At 41.6% G+C, this 12,157-nt stretch overlaps 6 protein-coding genes across 6 annotated transcripts; 3 read left to right on the top strand and 3 right to left on the bottom strand.

The window, feature by feature from the left end:
• Nucleotides 1-873: 873 nt before the first annotated feature.
• Nucleotides 874-1,656, top strand: CANTADRAFT_339457 (uncharacterized protein; the record flags this gene model as incomplete). Its single annotated transcript, XM_020208556.1, has 1 exon — nt 874-1,656. One exon carries the CDS (start codon nt 874-876, stop codon nt 1,654-1,656), a length of 783 nt encoding a protein of 260 aa, XP_020065427.1.
• On the bottom strand, nt 1,446-3,276 carry GSH2 (glutathione synthase). The gene has a single exon (XM_020207588.1). The coding sequence runs from the start codon at nt 3,127-3,129 to the stop codon at nt 1,648-1,650; it is 1,482 nt and encodes a 493-aa protein (XP_020065428.1). The 5' UTR covers nt 3,130-3,276; the 3' UTR covers nt 1,446-1,647.
• A 462-nt stretch (nt 3,277-3,738) lies between these two features.
• On the top strand, nt 3,739-4,573 carry RPP2A (ribosomal protein P2). The gene is made up of 2 exons (XM_020206939.1): nt 3,739-3,918; nt 4,200-4,573. Coding segments are annotated over exons 1-2 (324 nt in total). The 5' UTR covers nt 3,739-3,917; the 3' UTR covers nt 4,523-4,573.
• Nucleotides 4,574-4,624: 51 nt separating this feature from the next.
• CANTADRAFT_21544 (uncharacterized protein) lies at nt 4,625-5,908 on the bottom strand (the record flags this gene model as incomplete). Its single annotated transcript, XM_020206709.1, has 1 exon — nt 4,625-5,908. One exon carries the CDS (start codon nt 5,906-5,908, stop codon nt 4,625-4,627), a length of 1,284 nt encoding a protein of 427 aa, XP_020065430.1.
• A 307-nt stretch (nt 5,909-6,215) lies between these two features.
• On the bottom strand, nt 6,216-7,412 carry CYS3 (cystathionine gamma-lyase; the record flags this gene model as incomplete). The annotated part of the gene is made up of 1 exon (XM_020209722.1): nt 6,216-7,412. One exon carries the CDS (start codon nt 7,410-7,412, stop codon nt 6,216-6,218), a length of 1,197 nt encoding a protein of 398 aa, XP_020065431.1.
• A 2,299-nt stretch (nt 7,413-9,711) lies between these two features.
• CANTADRAFT_21546 (uncharacterized protein) lies at nt 9,712-10,146 on the top strand (the record flags this gene model as incomplete). The annotated part of the gene is made up of 1 exon (XM_020206710.1): nt 9,712-10,146. The coding sequence occupies one exon, from the start codon at nt 9,712-9,714 to the stop codon at nt 10,144-10,146; it is 435 nt and encodes a 144-aa protein (XP_020065432.1).
• Nucleotides 10,147-12,157: the final 2,011 nt, after the last annotated feature.

Genomic DNA, 12,157 nt, shown 5'->3' on the forward strand with positions numbered 1-12,157 from the left:
ATATACTTCCCATTAGCAAAAAAAAAAAGAAGGAAGTTGCAAAAAATCATCAAAAAACAAAATTGAATTCAATAATTAATTAAATTATAACGGTTGACCATAATGGTGTGTTATCCTTTGCAATAGGTATATAGTCAGTAGATTATAATATACTTCCCATTAGCAAAAAAAAAAAAGAAGGAACAGTTATCTATCATAGTTCGGCTTATATAAGCTGTGCTAATGCTTAATACTATATTCCCGTTAGAAAGCTGTTGAAAGTCGAGAAACAGATTGCATAGTTAAAAAAAAAAAGAAATTGGACAGTCAAGATTGAAAATTAAATTGTTCCTATTTGAATCAAAGTATGTAGTCCAATAGCTGGTTTTTGATGCTTCTTTTGCAAATGAAGAATCGGTATAATACACAACTGCAAATCGAAATAATCCACAAGCTTATTATCTAATAATATGCATTCTTTTCTTTTCAATCCAAAATCAACTGCTTTCATTTTGTTCAAAATTTTGTAAAAAAATTAATTACTTGCACAGTTGTATTTCTATTGCACAAGTGATTAGATCGATTACTTGCGATTAAAGTGACTTTTATTTGTAAATTTACAAGTAGCACATTGGGCTTGAAATTAATATTGGCCAAATTACACTTTAGGGAATTTCTTTGACTTTAAATTTTGCAACACAATACTTGCAACTACTTCTCTTTCTGAAAAGATGAACCAACTTAACTTCTTATTAACGATGCTAACTGAAACAACTCTCTCCATTGAGAGGACCATCTTGTTACCATATCAAATATTGAACTCATGTACTTATATTTATCCTTTTCGAGTATGTAATCCCCTTCAATGCTCAGCGGTTGTCTAACATTTAGGGCATGGTTTACTTTTATCAAACACCCGAACTCTGGCGGTACTATCTACTATTGTTTGTACCACAAGTATTGATTGCTTTGATTGTGTACTTGATCACATTTGTACTCGTTTATCCATGGTATTCTTTCTTAAGTATAATTACTCTGGGTCCTCTTGGAATATTTGGGGCCTGGTTAGGTGTATTGAGCATGTCAGGTTTTATTTCTCAATTCATCATCTCCTTTTTACTAATGCCATATATACAGCAAATTACTTTTGATCTTGTTTTATGTAAAGAGTTCCCAAACAATAAAACATTACAAGCAAAATTGAAAAATATAAAGAAAGTCCCCTACCTTGTCAAGTGTGGATATCTCTTCACTGCAATTCCAAGTAATTTGGTACTTTGCTACGTGATATTAAAAACTATACTCATGTTTATTGTTGGACTTTTACCTTACATTGGCTGGACCGCTGTGTTTTTGCAAGCACCATCAAAAGGATTACAATCACACGCTAGATATTTCATCTTGCGGGGCTACGAGCTCTCGGACATCAAAAAAGCTTACAGAGACAATCCAGGGGGATATGTAGGGTTTGGTGTTATGTCATTTTTATTAGAGTCTATACCGGTTATAAATGTGTTCTTTATGTTTACCAATAATGTGGGAGCTACTCTTTGGGTGATTGATATAGAGCATGAACGATTGAAAAAGAAAATCTTACCTCCAAGCGGAACTGAAAACATAATTGTTGAAACAACCATAGCTCACCACGTGCCTGACAATGTAGGTAGCTCAATATAAGTAAACATTGTCAACACATCCAAAACCTGCTGCCACACCTCCTTCATCACTTGAGCTGAATTTGGATCTAAGAAGAAAGCCAGCGTTTTTGTTCGAAATAATGCCTCCCTTTTGCTCATCAAAAAGAATTGTTCCAAAAATTCCAAGTTCTGAAACTATATCTTCATTATAGATCTCATCGTTTCTGATGAGTTTGTTTTTGTGAGTGGGTGGATTGATCAATTCCATAAGAATGTAAGCATCCCATTCTTTCTCATCGATGCTTTTCAAAAAGCCTGGAATGTTAGCTTTATAAATGTTATTTCCCCCTCCTTCTCTTTGTGGTTTTAAGACAAACCTCTCTGGGTGTTCAAATGCCAACTTTTTAGCTAGTTTTCCCTCTTCAGTATCATCTAATGGATATATAGCAACGAAAGTAGACAAAAGCTTGGATAAATCTTCTTCTGTTATGCTAGGTAAAATCTTCTTGACAATTTCCTTCTTGGTTAAGATTTGTTGTATTTTTTTAGAACCCGATAACTGAGTTAACAAGGATGGACATTTAATGGCCGCGGACTTCTCAAGGATGACTCTAGCGTTCCAGGTCAATTCCGGGTTCAAGTCATAATCGGATGGACCGTATCCAGATCTAAAATAAACCACTGAAACTTCTTCAGATGTGGCCTTGATAAACAATTTTTGGTCAGAGTTTCTAACTTCCACTTGAGATTCTATTTCCTCAAGTGTCAATCTCACGGACTTGATACTATGATTGTTTATCAAGGAGTATTCAATGTGCCTTTGGTCGAAACAGTTTCTTTCATTTGGCTGAACAATGAATAATATGATTGAGTCGTCCACACTTTGTTGCTTTTTGTAATGTGAATCAGCTTCAGCTAAGCTGTCAGCCAATTCGTCTATCGAGGTTGAAATAGGAAGTTCATCATTACTGTAGTAGTTTTTACCATAGACTCCGAATTTGTTAAGATAATTGTGTAATTGACCAACTTTTGTAGAAAGTGCCCCAAATGACACACTTACAGTGTTGAATTCGATTTGTTTGATTCCTGGGGTGGATGATGCTTCTTGATTATCAATCATAAAATCATTTCTGAAAACACCCAACGACAATGGCTGGACCAATTCCTTGTTAGGGCTTTCCTCCACCGCCTTGTTGTAGGCCTCAAATAACTTCCCGGTGAATCCAACATCATGCTGGGAAAGCTGAGTAATCACCTCGATCAACCATTCCTTGTGGTTGGCAACCAAGTTTGTATATAACTCATTGAAGCTTTGTTGAACATCGACGGCATTTTGGAACGCGGATCTTGGGAATGGAGTAGGGAACAACGTAGTTGGAGCGATGGCAGCACTGTATGTCTTGAAGTTTGGAGGGTACATCACCAATCCATTGGCCAACGACCATTGGCTCAAAAGCTCGGAGACTTTGCTCTCATCGGCTTTGGTCAACTCTGGAAACGGCTTGTAGGACATCCTGGTTCACCCAACTGTTACTATTGTCGTGGATACCACAGCTGAGTGTTGGTAGATATTACTGATAACGCCATAGTTGATGATTAAGTGAGATACTGCATATAACACTGCGATATCTCCGCCACTATAGAAGTTGCAAAAAGTGAGCAATAAGGTCAAGAGAAGTACCTGAAGAACAACCAAAGAACATGTATGATTGGATGGATAGGCTACTACTAGCGGAGAAGGCTGCTATGATATTTTTTTGAGCTAAAAAGCTCCAAATCTTTGTCTGATGTGAGGATCCATCTGCTTTTCACCGCTGATCAATTGGGCTTTTTGCGACTCCATAATTGCCAGAGTGGTATAGAGAAGGTTTTCAAGGCGTACGGGAAGAGATAAAAAGTATTGGGGTACGGTCTTGTATCTGTGAAGGGAACAGGACAGCATTCGTGATTGATAATGCGTTGGAGTGATGGTACTGTGCACTTGTGGGTACAGTTGCGTCTGTCGAACACTATCTGCAATTACAGTGGGCCATGGAAGAACTACTACGAGACATGATACAGAACACCCATAAGCCGGGGCCTGACTTCCCCAGTCGCTAGCCTAGGGTCCATGGCAAACTACTGCACGTGACTATAATCACATGACCATCCCTTACTCCAACCTTAGGGCTCTAGCCCTCAAACATGCGGCGCAAAGAATATTTCCCAATGCGGCAACCGTGCATCAAAATTTTCAACAAGACCATAAGTGAAAAGTCATTTTTAGTGCATAGTTATTCTTACTACACATAGACATCAAATAGTATGTGAAACGGACAGACAAAGCCATAAGATTGTGACCATATATCGGAGACTCCAGATTGCAATGAAATACGACTATGCTGACTGTTCAGAGCATGTTGCAGATGACCAACTACGTTACCTCCAAATTACATCGTTTGTGTCTGTATTGAGAGGCACAATAAGCTCAGAGTAATGAGACTATGAACGTCAAGCGAAACAACCATCATACCAGGCATCCACATCGATATCCCGTCATTCTCCCGGCTTTTTTGCACCAATCTCGGAATACTAACATTATAGTGAAATACTTAGCTGCCTACTTATTATTGGTTAACGCCGGTAACACCTCCCCATCTGCCGCCGACATCAAGACCGTCTTGGAATCCGTCTCCATTGAAGTCGAAGAAGAAAAGATCACCCAATTGTTGGCTGAAGTCGAAGGTAAGGACGTCGAAGAATTGATCGCTGAAGGTAACACCAAGTTGGCTTCCGTCCCAACCGGTGCTGCTGCTTCCTCTTCCGGTGCCGCTGCTGCTTCTTCTGGTGACGCTCCAGCTGAAGAAGCCGCCGCTGAAGAAGAAGAAGAATCCGATGACGACATGGGTATGGGTTTGTTCGATTAGATTAGTCCACTGCACTTCATATCAAAACCTTAATATAAATCACGCGTAACATCAATTACTAGGTCTACGAGTTTCATTTGTAAGTCTGTATTGTTCGTCAACCTAAAGTTCGTCATTCATGGCTTTTCTCAAGGCATTAGGATTTCCAAAGACTTGGTGCCTGGCCTTGAGCATTTGTTCGTCGAATTGCTTATCTTCTTCAGAATAGTCTTGTCTCTTCTTGTTTTCTTTTCTTAACTCAACTTCCTGCGACAACCAGAGCATGTACTCGTTGGAAGGCTTCAATTTCTTATTGCTAGTGTGAAGTTCGCTCAACAGGTTGAAAAAGATCTTGAGTTGGTCGTTAGAAGTCGCCTTGTTTGCGGCCAAAGTCGATTGCAAGTACTGGGAAATTTGATAGTCTGGGTCCTGTGAGTTTTCCACAGATCTTCTATCATTTGCTTTTCTAGTAAGATCAACTAACTGAAGATCTTCAAATAAGCCCAATAACCTTTGCTTTGATTGGGCGCCCAAAGTTGGAAAGTCTTGAATCAAAAAGGTGATACCCTTATTTGTCGAGTCACTTTCATTGTTGAAGTAGTTTAAGGCGAAGTGGTTGTTTTGCGCCAAAGCTTGAATAATTCCAAGGATACGCTTTTGAATAACGTCAGATTTAGAAGAGTTCGACAATTTCGAGAACAAATCAACCACGTAATCTTTGTTTAAATTGTTTAATGCGTTGGTAACTGCGTCAGGGTTGTTACGAAGAGACGAACCCATGATTCTGTAGATCTTATCATGTAGTTTCTCACTATTGGAAGCATCAATGATCTGTCTGAAATTATCAAACAATGTGGTGGAGGTGAGTTTAACACCAAATTCAATATCATGACTCAAGTCTTCCAACGTGTCCAAGGCTTGATCTAATCTGGAGTAGTCGCCATCGAAATTCTCGACTTCGCTCACGGCACCTTCATAGTTGTTCAAGTCTTCACGATTCACTCTTTTTGCTCGTTCCTTGCTCCGGAAGTCCTTGATTTTTTCTTGGATCTTTTGTTGTGTCTTCTCATGATGGGCGGCATCAATTGCTTGTTGCTGCAAATCTTGCTCCTCTTCTTGCACTGGAGAGGAGATAACCAAATCGTTGGTGCTGCTATTGTCTTCCGAGGGGTCCATAATCTTGGCTTCTCTGGTTAAGGTATCTATGTTGAGTCTAACGTGTAATCCTGGCGGTATATCCTGGCCTTCCTTGATCACTTGCCACTGGTGGGTGGGTTGAAACAAGCGCGGGTAACAGTCGTGAGGGTTGTTTGGATTGTTACAAATGAGCTCTTTTTCTGTATCAACAATTTGAGAGAGTACTCCAACGGCAGTCGCCAAAGTCGATCCTAATAAGCCAATTCTCATCGATGGTTAGCAAGCAATGACAGCTGGCAATTTGTTTCCTTTTATACAATTGATGCTAAGGTGCGAATGGTCTATATGCAGGCCACCAAATTGGCTGCCAAAAATGATTTGTTGTCGAGGGTAAAAGTGGTGAATACAGCAATGAATCATACAGGAAAAGTCCTAGAGGGAACATGGTGAATCGAATGAATGGAAATGCTCCAGACGACTTGGTGCAATGGGAAAAATTTTGCGAGTTACGGGCTTTTTACAGGCAGATACGGGTCTAAACTTCCTTTTAAAATTATAAGCTATTAATACAGGACCTCTAAGCAGCAGCCTTTTCCAAAGCTTGCTTGATGTCAGCGATCAAATCGTCGGTTTCTTCAATACCAACAGAAACTCTAACCAAGTCATCGTACACACCGTTGGACTCTCTTTCGGCCTTTGGAATACCACCGTGGGTCATGATGGCTGGGACTTCGACCAAGGACTCAATACCACCTAAGGATTCAGCCAAGGTGAACAACTTGGTGGAAGAGGTGAACACGGAAGCAGCGTTGGCACCACCATTGATTCTGAAAGAGATCATACCACCACCTAAGCCGTCTCTGTGTTGTCTGGCGACAACGTCATGGTTAGGGTGAGACTTCAAGCCTGGGTAGTTGACCTTGGAAACCAAAGGATGAGCAGCCAAAATCTCAGCAATCTTCTGGGCAGTTTGCGAGGCTTGTCTGACTCTCAAGTGCAAGGTCTTCAAACCTCTGTGGGCCAACCACGAGTCGAATGGAGATGGAATGGAACCAATGGCGTTTTGCAAGAATCTGAATCTGTTGTGCAATTCGTCGTCGTTGGTGGCCAACACACCCATGACAACATCGGAGTGACCGTTGATGTACTTGGTGACGGAGTGGACAACGATGTCAGCACCGTGGGACAATGGGTTGGAGATGTATGGGGACAAGAAGGTGTTGTCAACGGCCAACAAGACTCTGTTACCAGTCTCGGCTTCGTGGTCCTTCAAGATTTGGGTGACCTTGGCAATGTCAGTGACAGACAAGGTTGGGTTGGATGGAGTTTCTAACCACACCAAACGGGTGTTGTCTCTAAGGTTGGCCTTCAAGTCTTGGACCAAGTTACCGACAAAGGTGGCTTCAACACCGTGGGTGTTACCAACTTGGGTGAAGTAACGGTGGGTACCACCGTAGACGTCACCACCAGAAATGATGTGGGAGTTGATTGGCAAGGATTGGATGACCAATGCGGTGGTGGCAGAACCAGAGGACAAGGCCAATGCGTACTTGGCACCTTCCAAAGAAGCAACAGCAATTTCAAAGTTGTCTCTGTTAGGGTTGGCGGAACGAGAGTACTCGTAAATACCAAGAGGCTTGGATGGCTCAGATTGAGCAAAGGTGGTGGACAACGAGATTGGCTCGATGACGGCACCGGTGTGGGGGTCGATTGGGGCACCAGAGTGAATGGCCTTGGTACCGAAACCGTATTGCTCAGTGGAATCAACTGTCATGCTTGAGTCGAGAAGTGAAATGTGATAGAATGTGAAGGTAGTGGTGAAAGTTTGTGGTATAGTTGTTGGAACTATCCGAGGTAAGTACTAAAGGTTGGACTTTTGGTATATTAGCAGACAAGAATTTGCTTGAAAACTCGCTAGTTTTATATCTGGTGTCGGAGTGAAAACTGTGGTGTCTGCTTACAAAGTGCCGATGAGAACTGGGATGCCGTCCTGCATGCTGCCCTCCGGGTCTTAGTCAGTGGCCTTAAGCGAGGGCAAAGAAAAAGAAATGCCACCACAGTCAGGTGTCGGACAATAATCCCCAACCGTCAGGCGGTGGCGCCATCGCACGTGACACAGCCGTGGGTATATGCTGCTTTGGCTGCAACTCCCGCCTCCAGTCATGTGACAAGGCTCCACATCCGTTAGGAGGAAGGTCACATTCTGGGTCATACCGCGGGACGCGTCATAGTAAGGGATGTTAGTTGTCTAGGAATAAGCACTGGATAGTACCAGCAGATAACCCGTTGAAACGGTCTCATTTTTGAAACCCATTTCAGAATGCGAATCAGGGTGCCCAACAGAGAATGCCATTCGTGGCAGAGGGTAGCGGATCCGCGAGCATGCCAGCACAGGAAGGACAGTACCGGACCAAAATCTCGTTCTTTTCTTGAAAGAAACCAACTAAACCATCTACTCAATGTGTTGAAAAGTGCGGAATTGATGGTTCAATTATTGTATCCTTGGCAATGAATCTATGGCATATTATATGGCGGATTCATTCCACTTACCTAGACAACTTGTCAACTTCGCTGAGTACGATCCCTGCATGTATGTGCGCAACTGAGCATCACCAGGCAGGACTATACGTGGTGGGACTTATCCCTACATGGCGGAATCCCTGAAGGTCGTTTCAGGCCTTATTTATCAGTTTTTCCGAGAGGCTAGAAAGCCTAGATCTTACAATAAGGATATGCACAGCCCTGCCACCAAGGCACAATAACGGGCTTTCAGTTCGGCTTTCAACTGGAAATTTTCGGACGCAGTATGTAAGGATACCCGCTCAAGCCACTCGGTACCGAAGAAGTGCACCCCCGTGGTCGTGGTACCGAGGATACTTCCATGAATTAGGCTCTAGGAGTAAATCCTCGGTTTCGTCAAACTAGCCAATATTGATTAAGATCTGTGGTTTGTTTGACATTGATTGTTCGAGCTTGAACTGCGAAACAACCGATACCAGAGTATCTAACGTCTTCGCAGGAATGTGTCAAGTGATTGACGAAAAAGTGGGAGGCAGGACTCTGCACCGCCCACCTCGCGGTTAATCAAATCCTAAATCCCTTGCTGGCCGATGCTCAAAACTAATATCTGTTTGGAACCAGAGCAGAATTCGTAATCAACCTCCACCACAGCAGCAAGTGCTACCAGAGGATGTGTGGACTCCACGGAGAGCAAACCAGGCTTATCTCCTGTATGAGCCTTGAATGCCGACTTGCTTGATTTGCCATCTATGGTGGCTGTCACATATTAACTCCAGCGTATATGCGCCTTGTTTTATCAGATCTGGGCCAACGGGCTTGCCTTCTACGTACCTTAAGATCATCATTTGCTCAATTATGACAAATCGGGTTCTATTGTTACAAATTTAAGCTTTCGGCGTTTTCGTGGCTTATGGCGTGTCATCAGCGGGCCACAAGCAAATATGGGTGTCAGTATGACCATTGCGCAACAAGACTTGATCATGAATTAAGATTTGACGGATAATTTCGCTTGAAAACTTATTCAAACGACAGCGTTGTCAAGTTGGCAGCTCCAGCAAGAATGATTTAGTTATATTTTTATTACTTTTAATCCATTTAGAAGTTTCTGCAGCTCACCTTCCACATGGTGTGGAATAATTTGACCAATATTATCTATTTGGAATATGGCGGATATTCATGTGGCTTGATCTAGATTGCAAATTTCTGTCAGAATCTAGACCGTTTTTTTCACAAAAAAATGCTGCAAGGCCAGGTGTACCCAGTCGGTATGAAGGGCCCCAATGGAGTTGTAGGAGGATAGGGCAAACCCACAACCCTTGAGCATCGCCGTTTCACGCTCGTCAAGACTTGCACGGAAGGCTGCACCTCATTTCAGTTTCTTTTAGAGTATATGTCCCTGCATGTTTATCGATTACATCGCTAAGCGCCTTGCATGCCACGATCAACCACAGCTGCTACATAATTCAACCCCTGTTATTCAAATCATTATAAATACGGACTGATTTTTCAAGAATTTTGGTCAGTATACTTCTTAGAAACACAACCCTACTGAAATGAAATTCTCCTCTACTCTCCTTGCTGCTACTTTTGCTTGTGCTATTTTTGCTTCTCCTCTTCCAAGGCCAGCTGCTGAGGCCTTGATTGTCGATGCTGAAAGGCGTGCTGAAGATCCCATTGTGGCCCAAGATGAACAAGAAGCTGTTTCTGATTGGAAAGACCGTCACCCATGGGACTATAATGGCTCGAACTTTACTCACAACGGTACCTTTAACCGTACTCACAACCATACCCACAATAGGACTCACTATGATCATTACAATAAGAGGGATGTCGATGGCGTGGGCTACCCATGGAAGAGCAACCACTCCCATATCTTTCCAAATATTACCAATGGAACCAATGGAACCAATGGAACCAACGGTACCAATGGAACCAATAGTACTAGATGGTTGAAGTACGCACCACCAACCTATGTTGGTCAATTTTAAGCTCATTTTCGCTGGCTGAAGGTGCATTGCTAGATGTTACCAGATAGGTACAATTTTATATTTTCTTCGATTCTCCCTGATATATTATTCCATTAAACATTTTCTACACTGTCTGTAGTTACAAGCATTGAGCACAGTAACAAATAAGATTCAGAAGCATGCTGATGAATTATCTACTATTTGTTGCACTACCTAGTCCCTGGCTTGACTTAGCCTGCCCAAATTGATTCCAATTACTAAGAATTACTAACGATCATTGCCACTAGAATAATATTCTCTTCATTTTAGGAGTAATTTATTTCAATCTCGAGCTAGCTTTTTGTCTATCGAAATAGTTCGCTCGTAGATCGATAGTATTGAAGAACGAATTAACCTGATGAAGATATACAACTGTCAAAATTGTCTAAACTATTCTCCTGGAGTTTTTGAGTTCATTAAATTCTAAAGTTAGCCTGAAATACAAGTCTAACTCACGAAAGGGACAGTGTGCAAATTTTTAAGGTTTGGTTAGGCTAGCATAGCACGAAGGTGAGCAGTAGAAAAATTACATACTGGAAGCAATTGGGGTATACCTTTGACTGACTAATTTCAATAGATGAGATAATAGAATAATAGACATGAATGATAGAGAATCAAGAATACCCCAGTAACTAGCATTTATCTAAATAATTATACTGGTAAAATAAAGAGAGTCTTACCTTGGATAACACAACAGTTTAGTACCAAGGATCGAAATAGATATTAGTTTCTTGAATTCTTTGATGTACAAGTAGCTTCAGCTTCTAAGCTTAATAAAGTTGAAGTTGTCGTAAAGCATAGTCGGCATCATGTGGTGCACTTCTGTCTTCATGGAGAAATACATGCAGGAACATGCAGCATAGACATGAATTTTGTCTTTTTCCTATTTAAAAAGGCAAAAGCAAACTACTAAAAAACTGATTTGCCATATACGGGGAAACATTATAGTATTCCAATTAGAGGAATCACAAGCCTAAGCTATCTGTTTAGTCAAGCAATTGCGCTCGTTCACACGATTGTAATTTCATTACCACTGTTGCAATCTAAAACGTTTCCTAGAACTGACGCCAATTAGTAATTGGTTCCTGAATATTGCTATCTAAATAAATACATTTTCCAACTTCCAAGCTCACTGAGCACCTTGGTGTTGCAGCGCTGAATCAAAAAGGCAGAAAAAGAGGTTTGTAAATAGAAAACATTTCAGTTTCTATTTTTTTAAACAATTTAGTAGGTCTTACACACACACACTAATCCGATTCTACCACTTACTAGTAATCTGAAATCAGACAATATCAATGTTCAATTACAGGCTGTATTGTTTTGTTACCTTGAATTGAGCTGGCACTGAAAAGTTTCAGCCTTTGAGATCATAATAAATCTTTTGCGAGAATCTTATATCAAGATCCTATCGTTCCCAATAATATCAACTGGATATGAGGCCCTGTATTCTGATCGATCATGTTCAGAAACTTTGCAGCCAAACTGAATAATGTATTGCAGTAAGGATGTTTTGCGATACAAAATTGCAGTTTGACACAACCGTTTTTTGCGACCCCCGTTTTTTGCACCCATACCGAGGGTAAGCCACTAGAGCTCGCGAGGCTAACCTAAGGAAAATACATTAACCAACCGGAAAAGCAATGCGATCTACTGGTTAGCTGCAAATCAACCGAGGGTCTGCCGAGCGCGCTTCTGTGTCTGTAGACTATAAATAGGAATTGTACAAGTAGAATTATTTTGCCCTTTTACCCACATCTTTCTTCCTACGACCAGCAAAGAAAACGTTGCAATGTCTATGAATAGAGATACTCCCAGTCCCTGCTGTGAACCATCGTTGCCTAGCAACGTGGTGAAGACCTCGGAGTCTCCTCAGCTTTTGGAATCGCCTTTTGTGACCGGCTCCGCTGATCCACTTTGTGGGTCTGGCGTTGAAGCCAAGGTAACTGGAGTGCCATCCCACCAAGCTGACAAGTTTCCTGCTCTTCCCTCCAAG

This window comes from Suhomyces tanzawaensis (genome assembly GCF_001661415.1).
Source record: "Suhomyces tanzawaensis NRRL Y-17324 unplaced genomic scaffold CANTAscaffold_3, whole genome shotgun sequence".
Taxonomy (NCBI): domain Eukaryota; kingdom Fungi; phylum Ascomycota; class Pichiomycetes; order Serinales; family Debaryomycetaceae; genus Suhomyces; species Suhomyces tanzawaensis.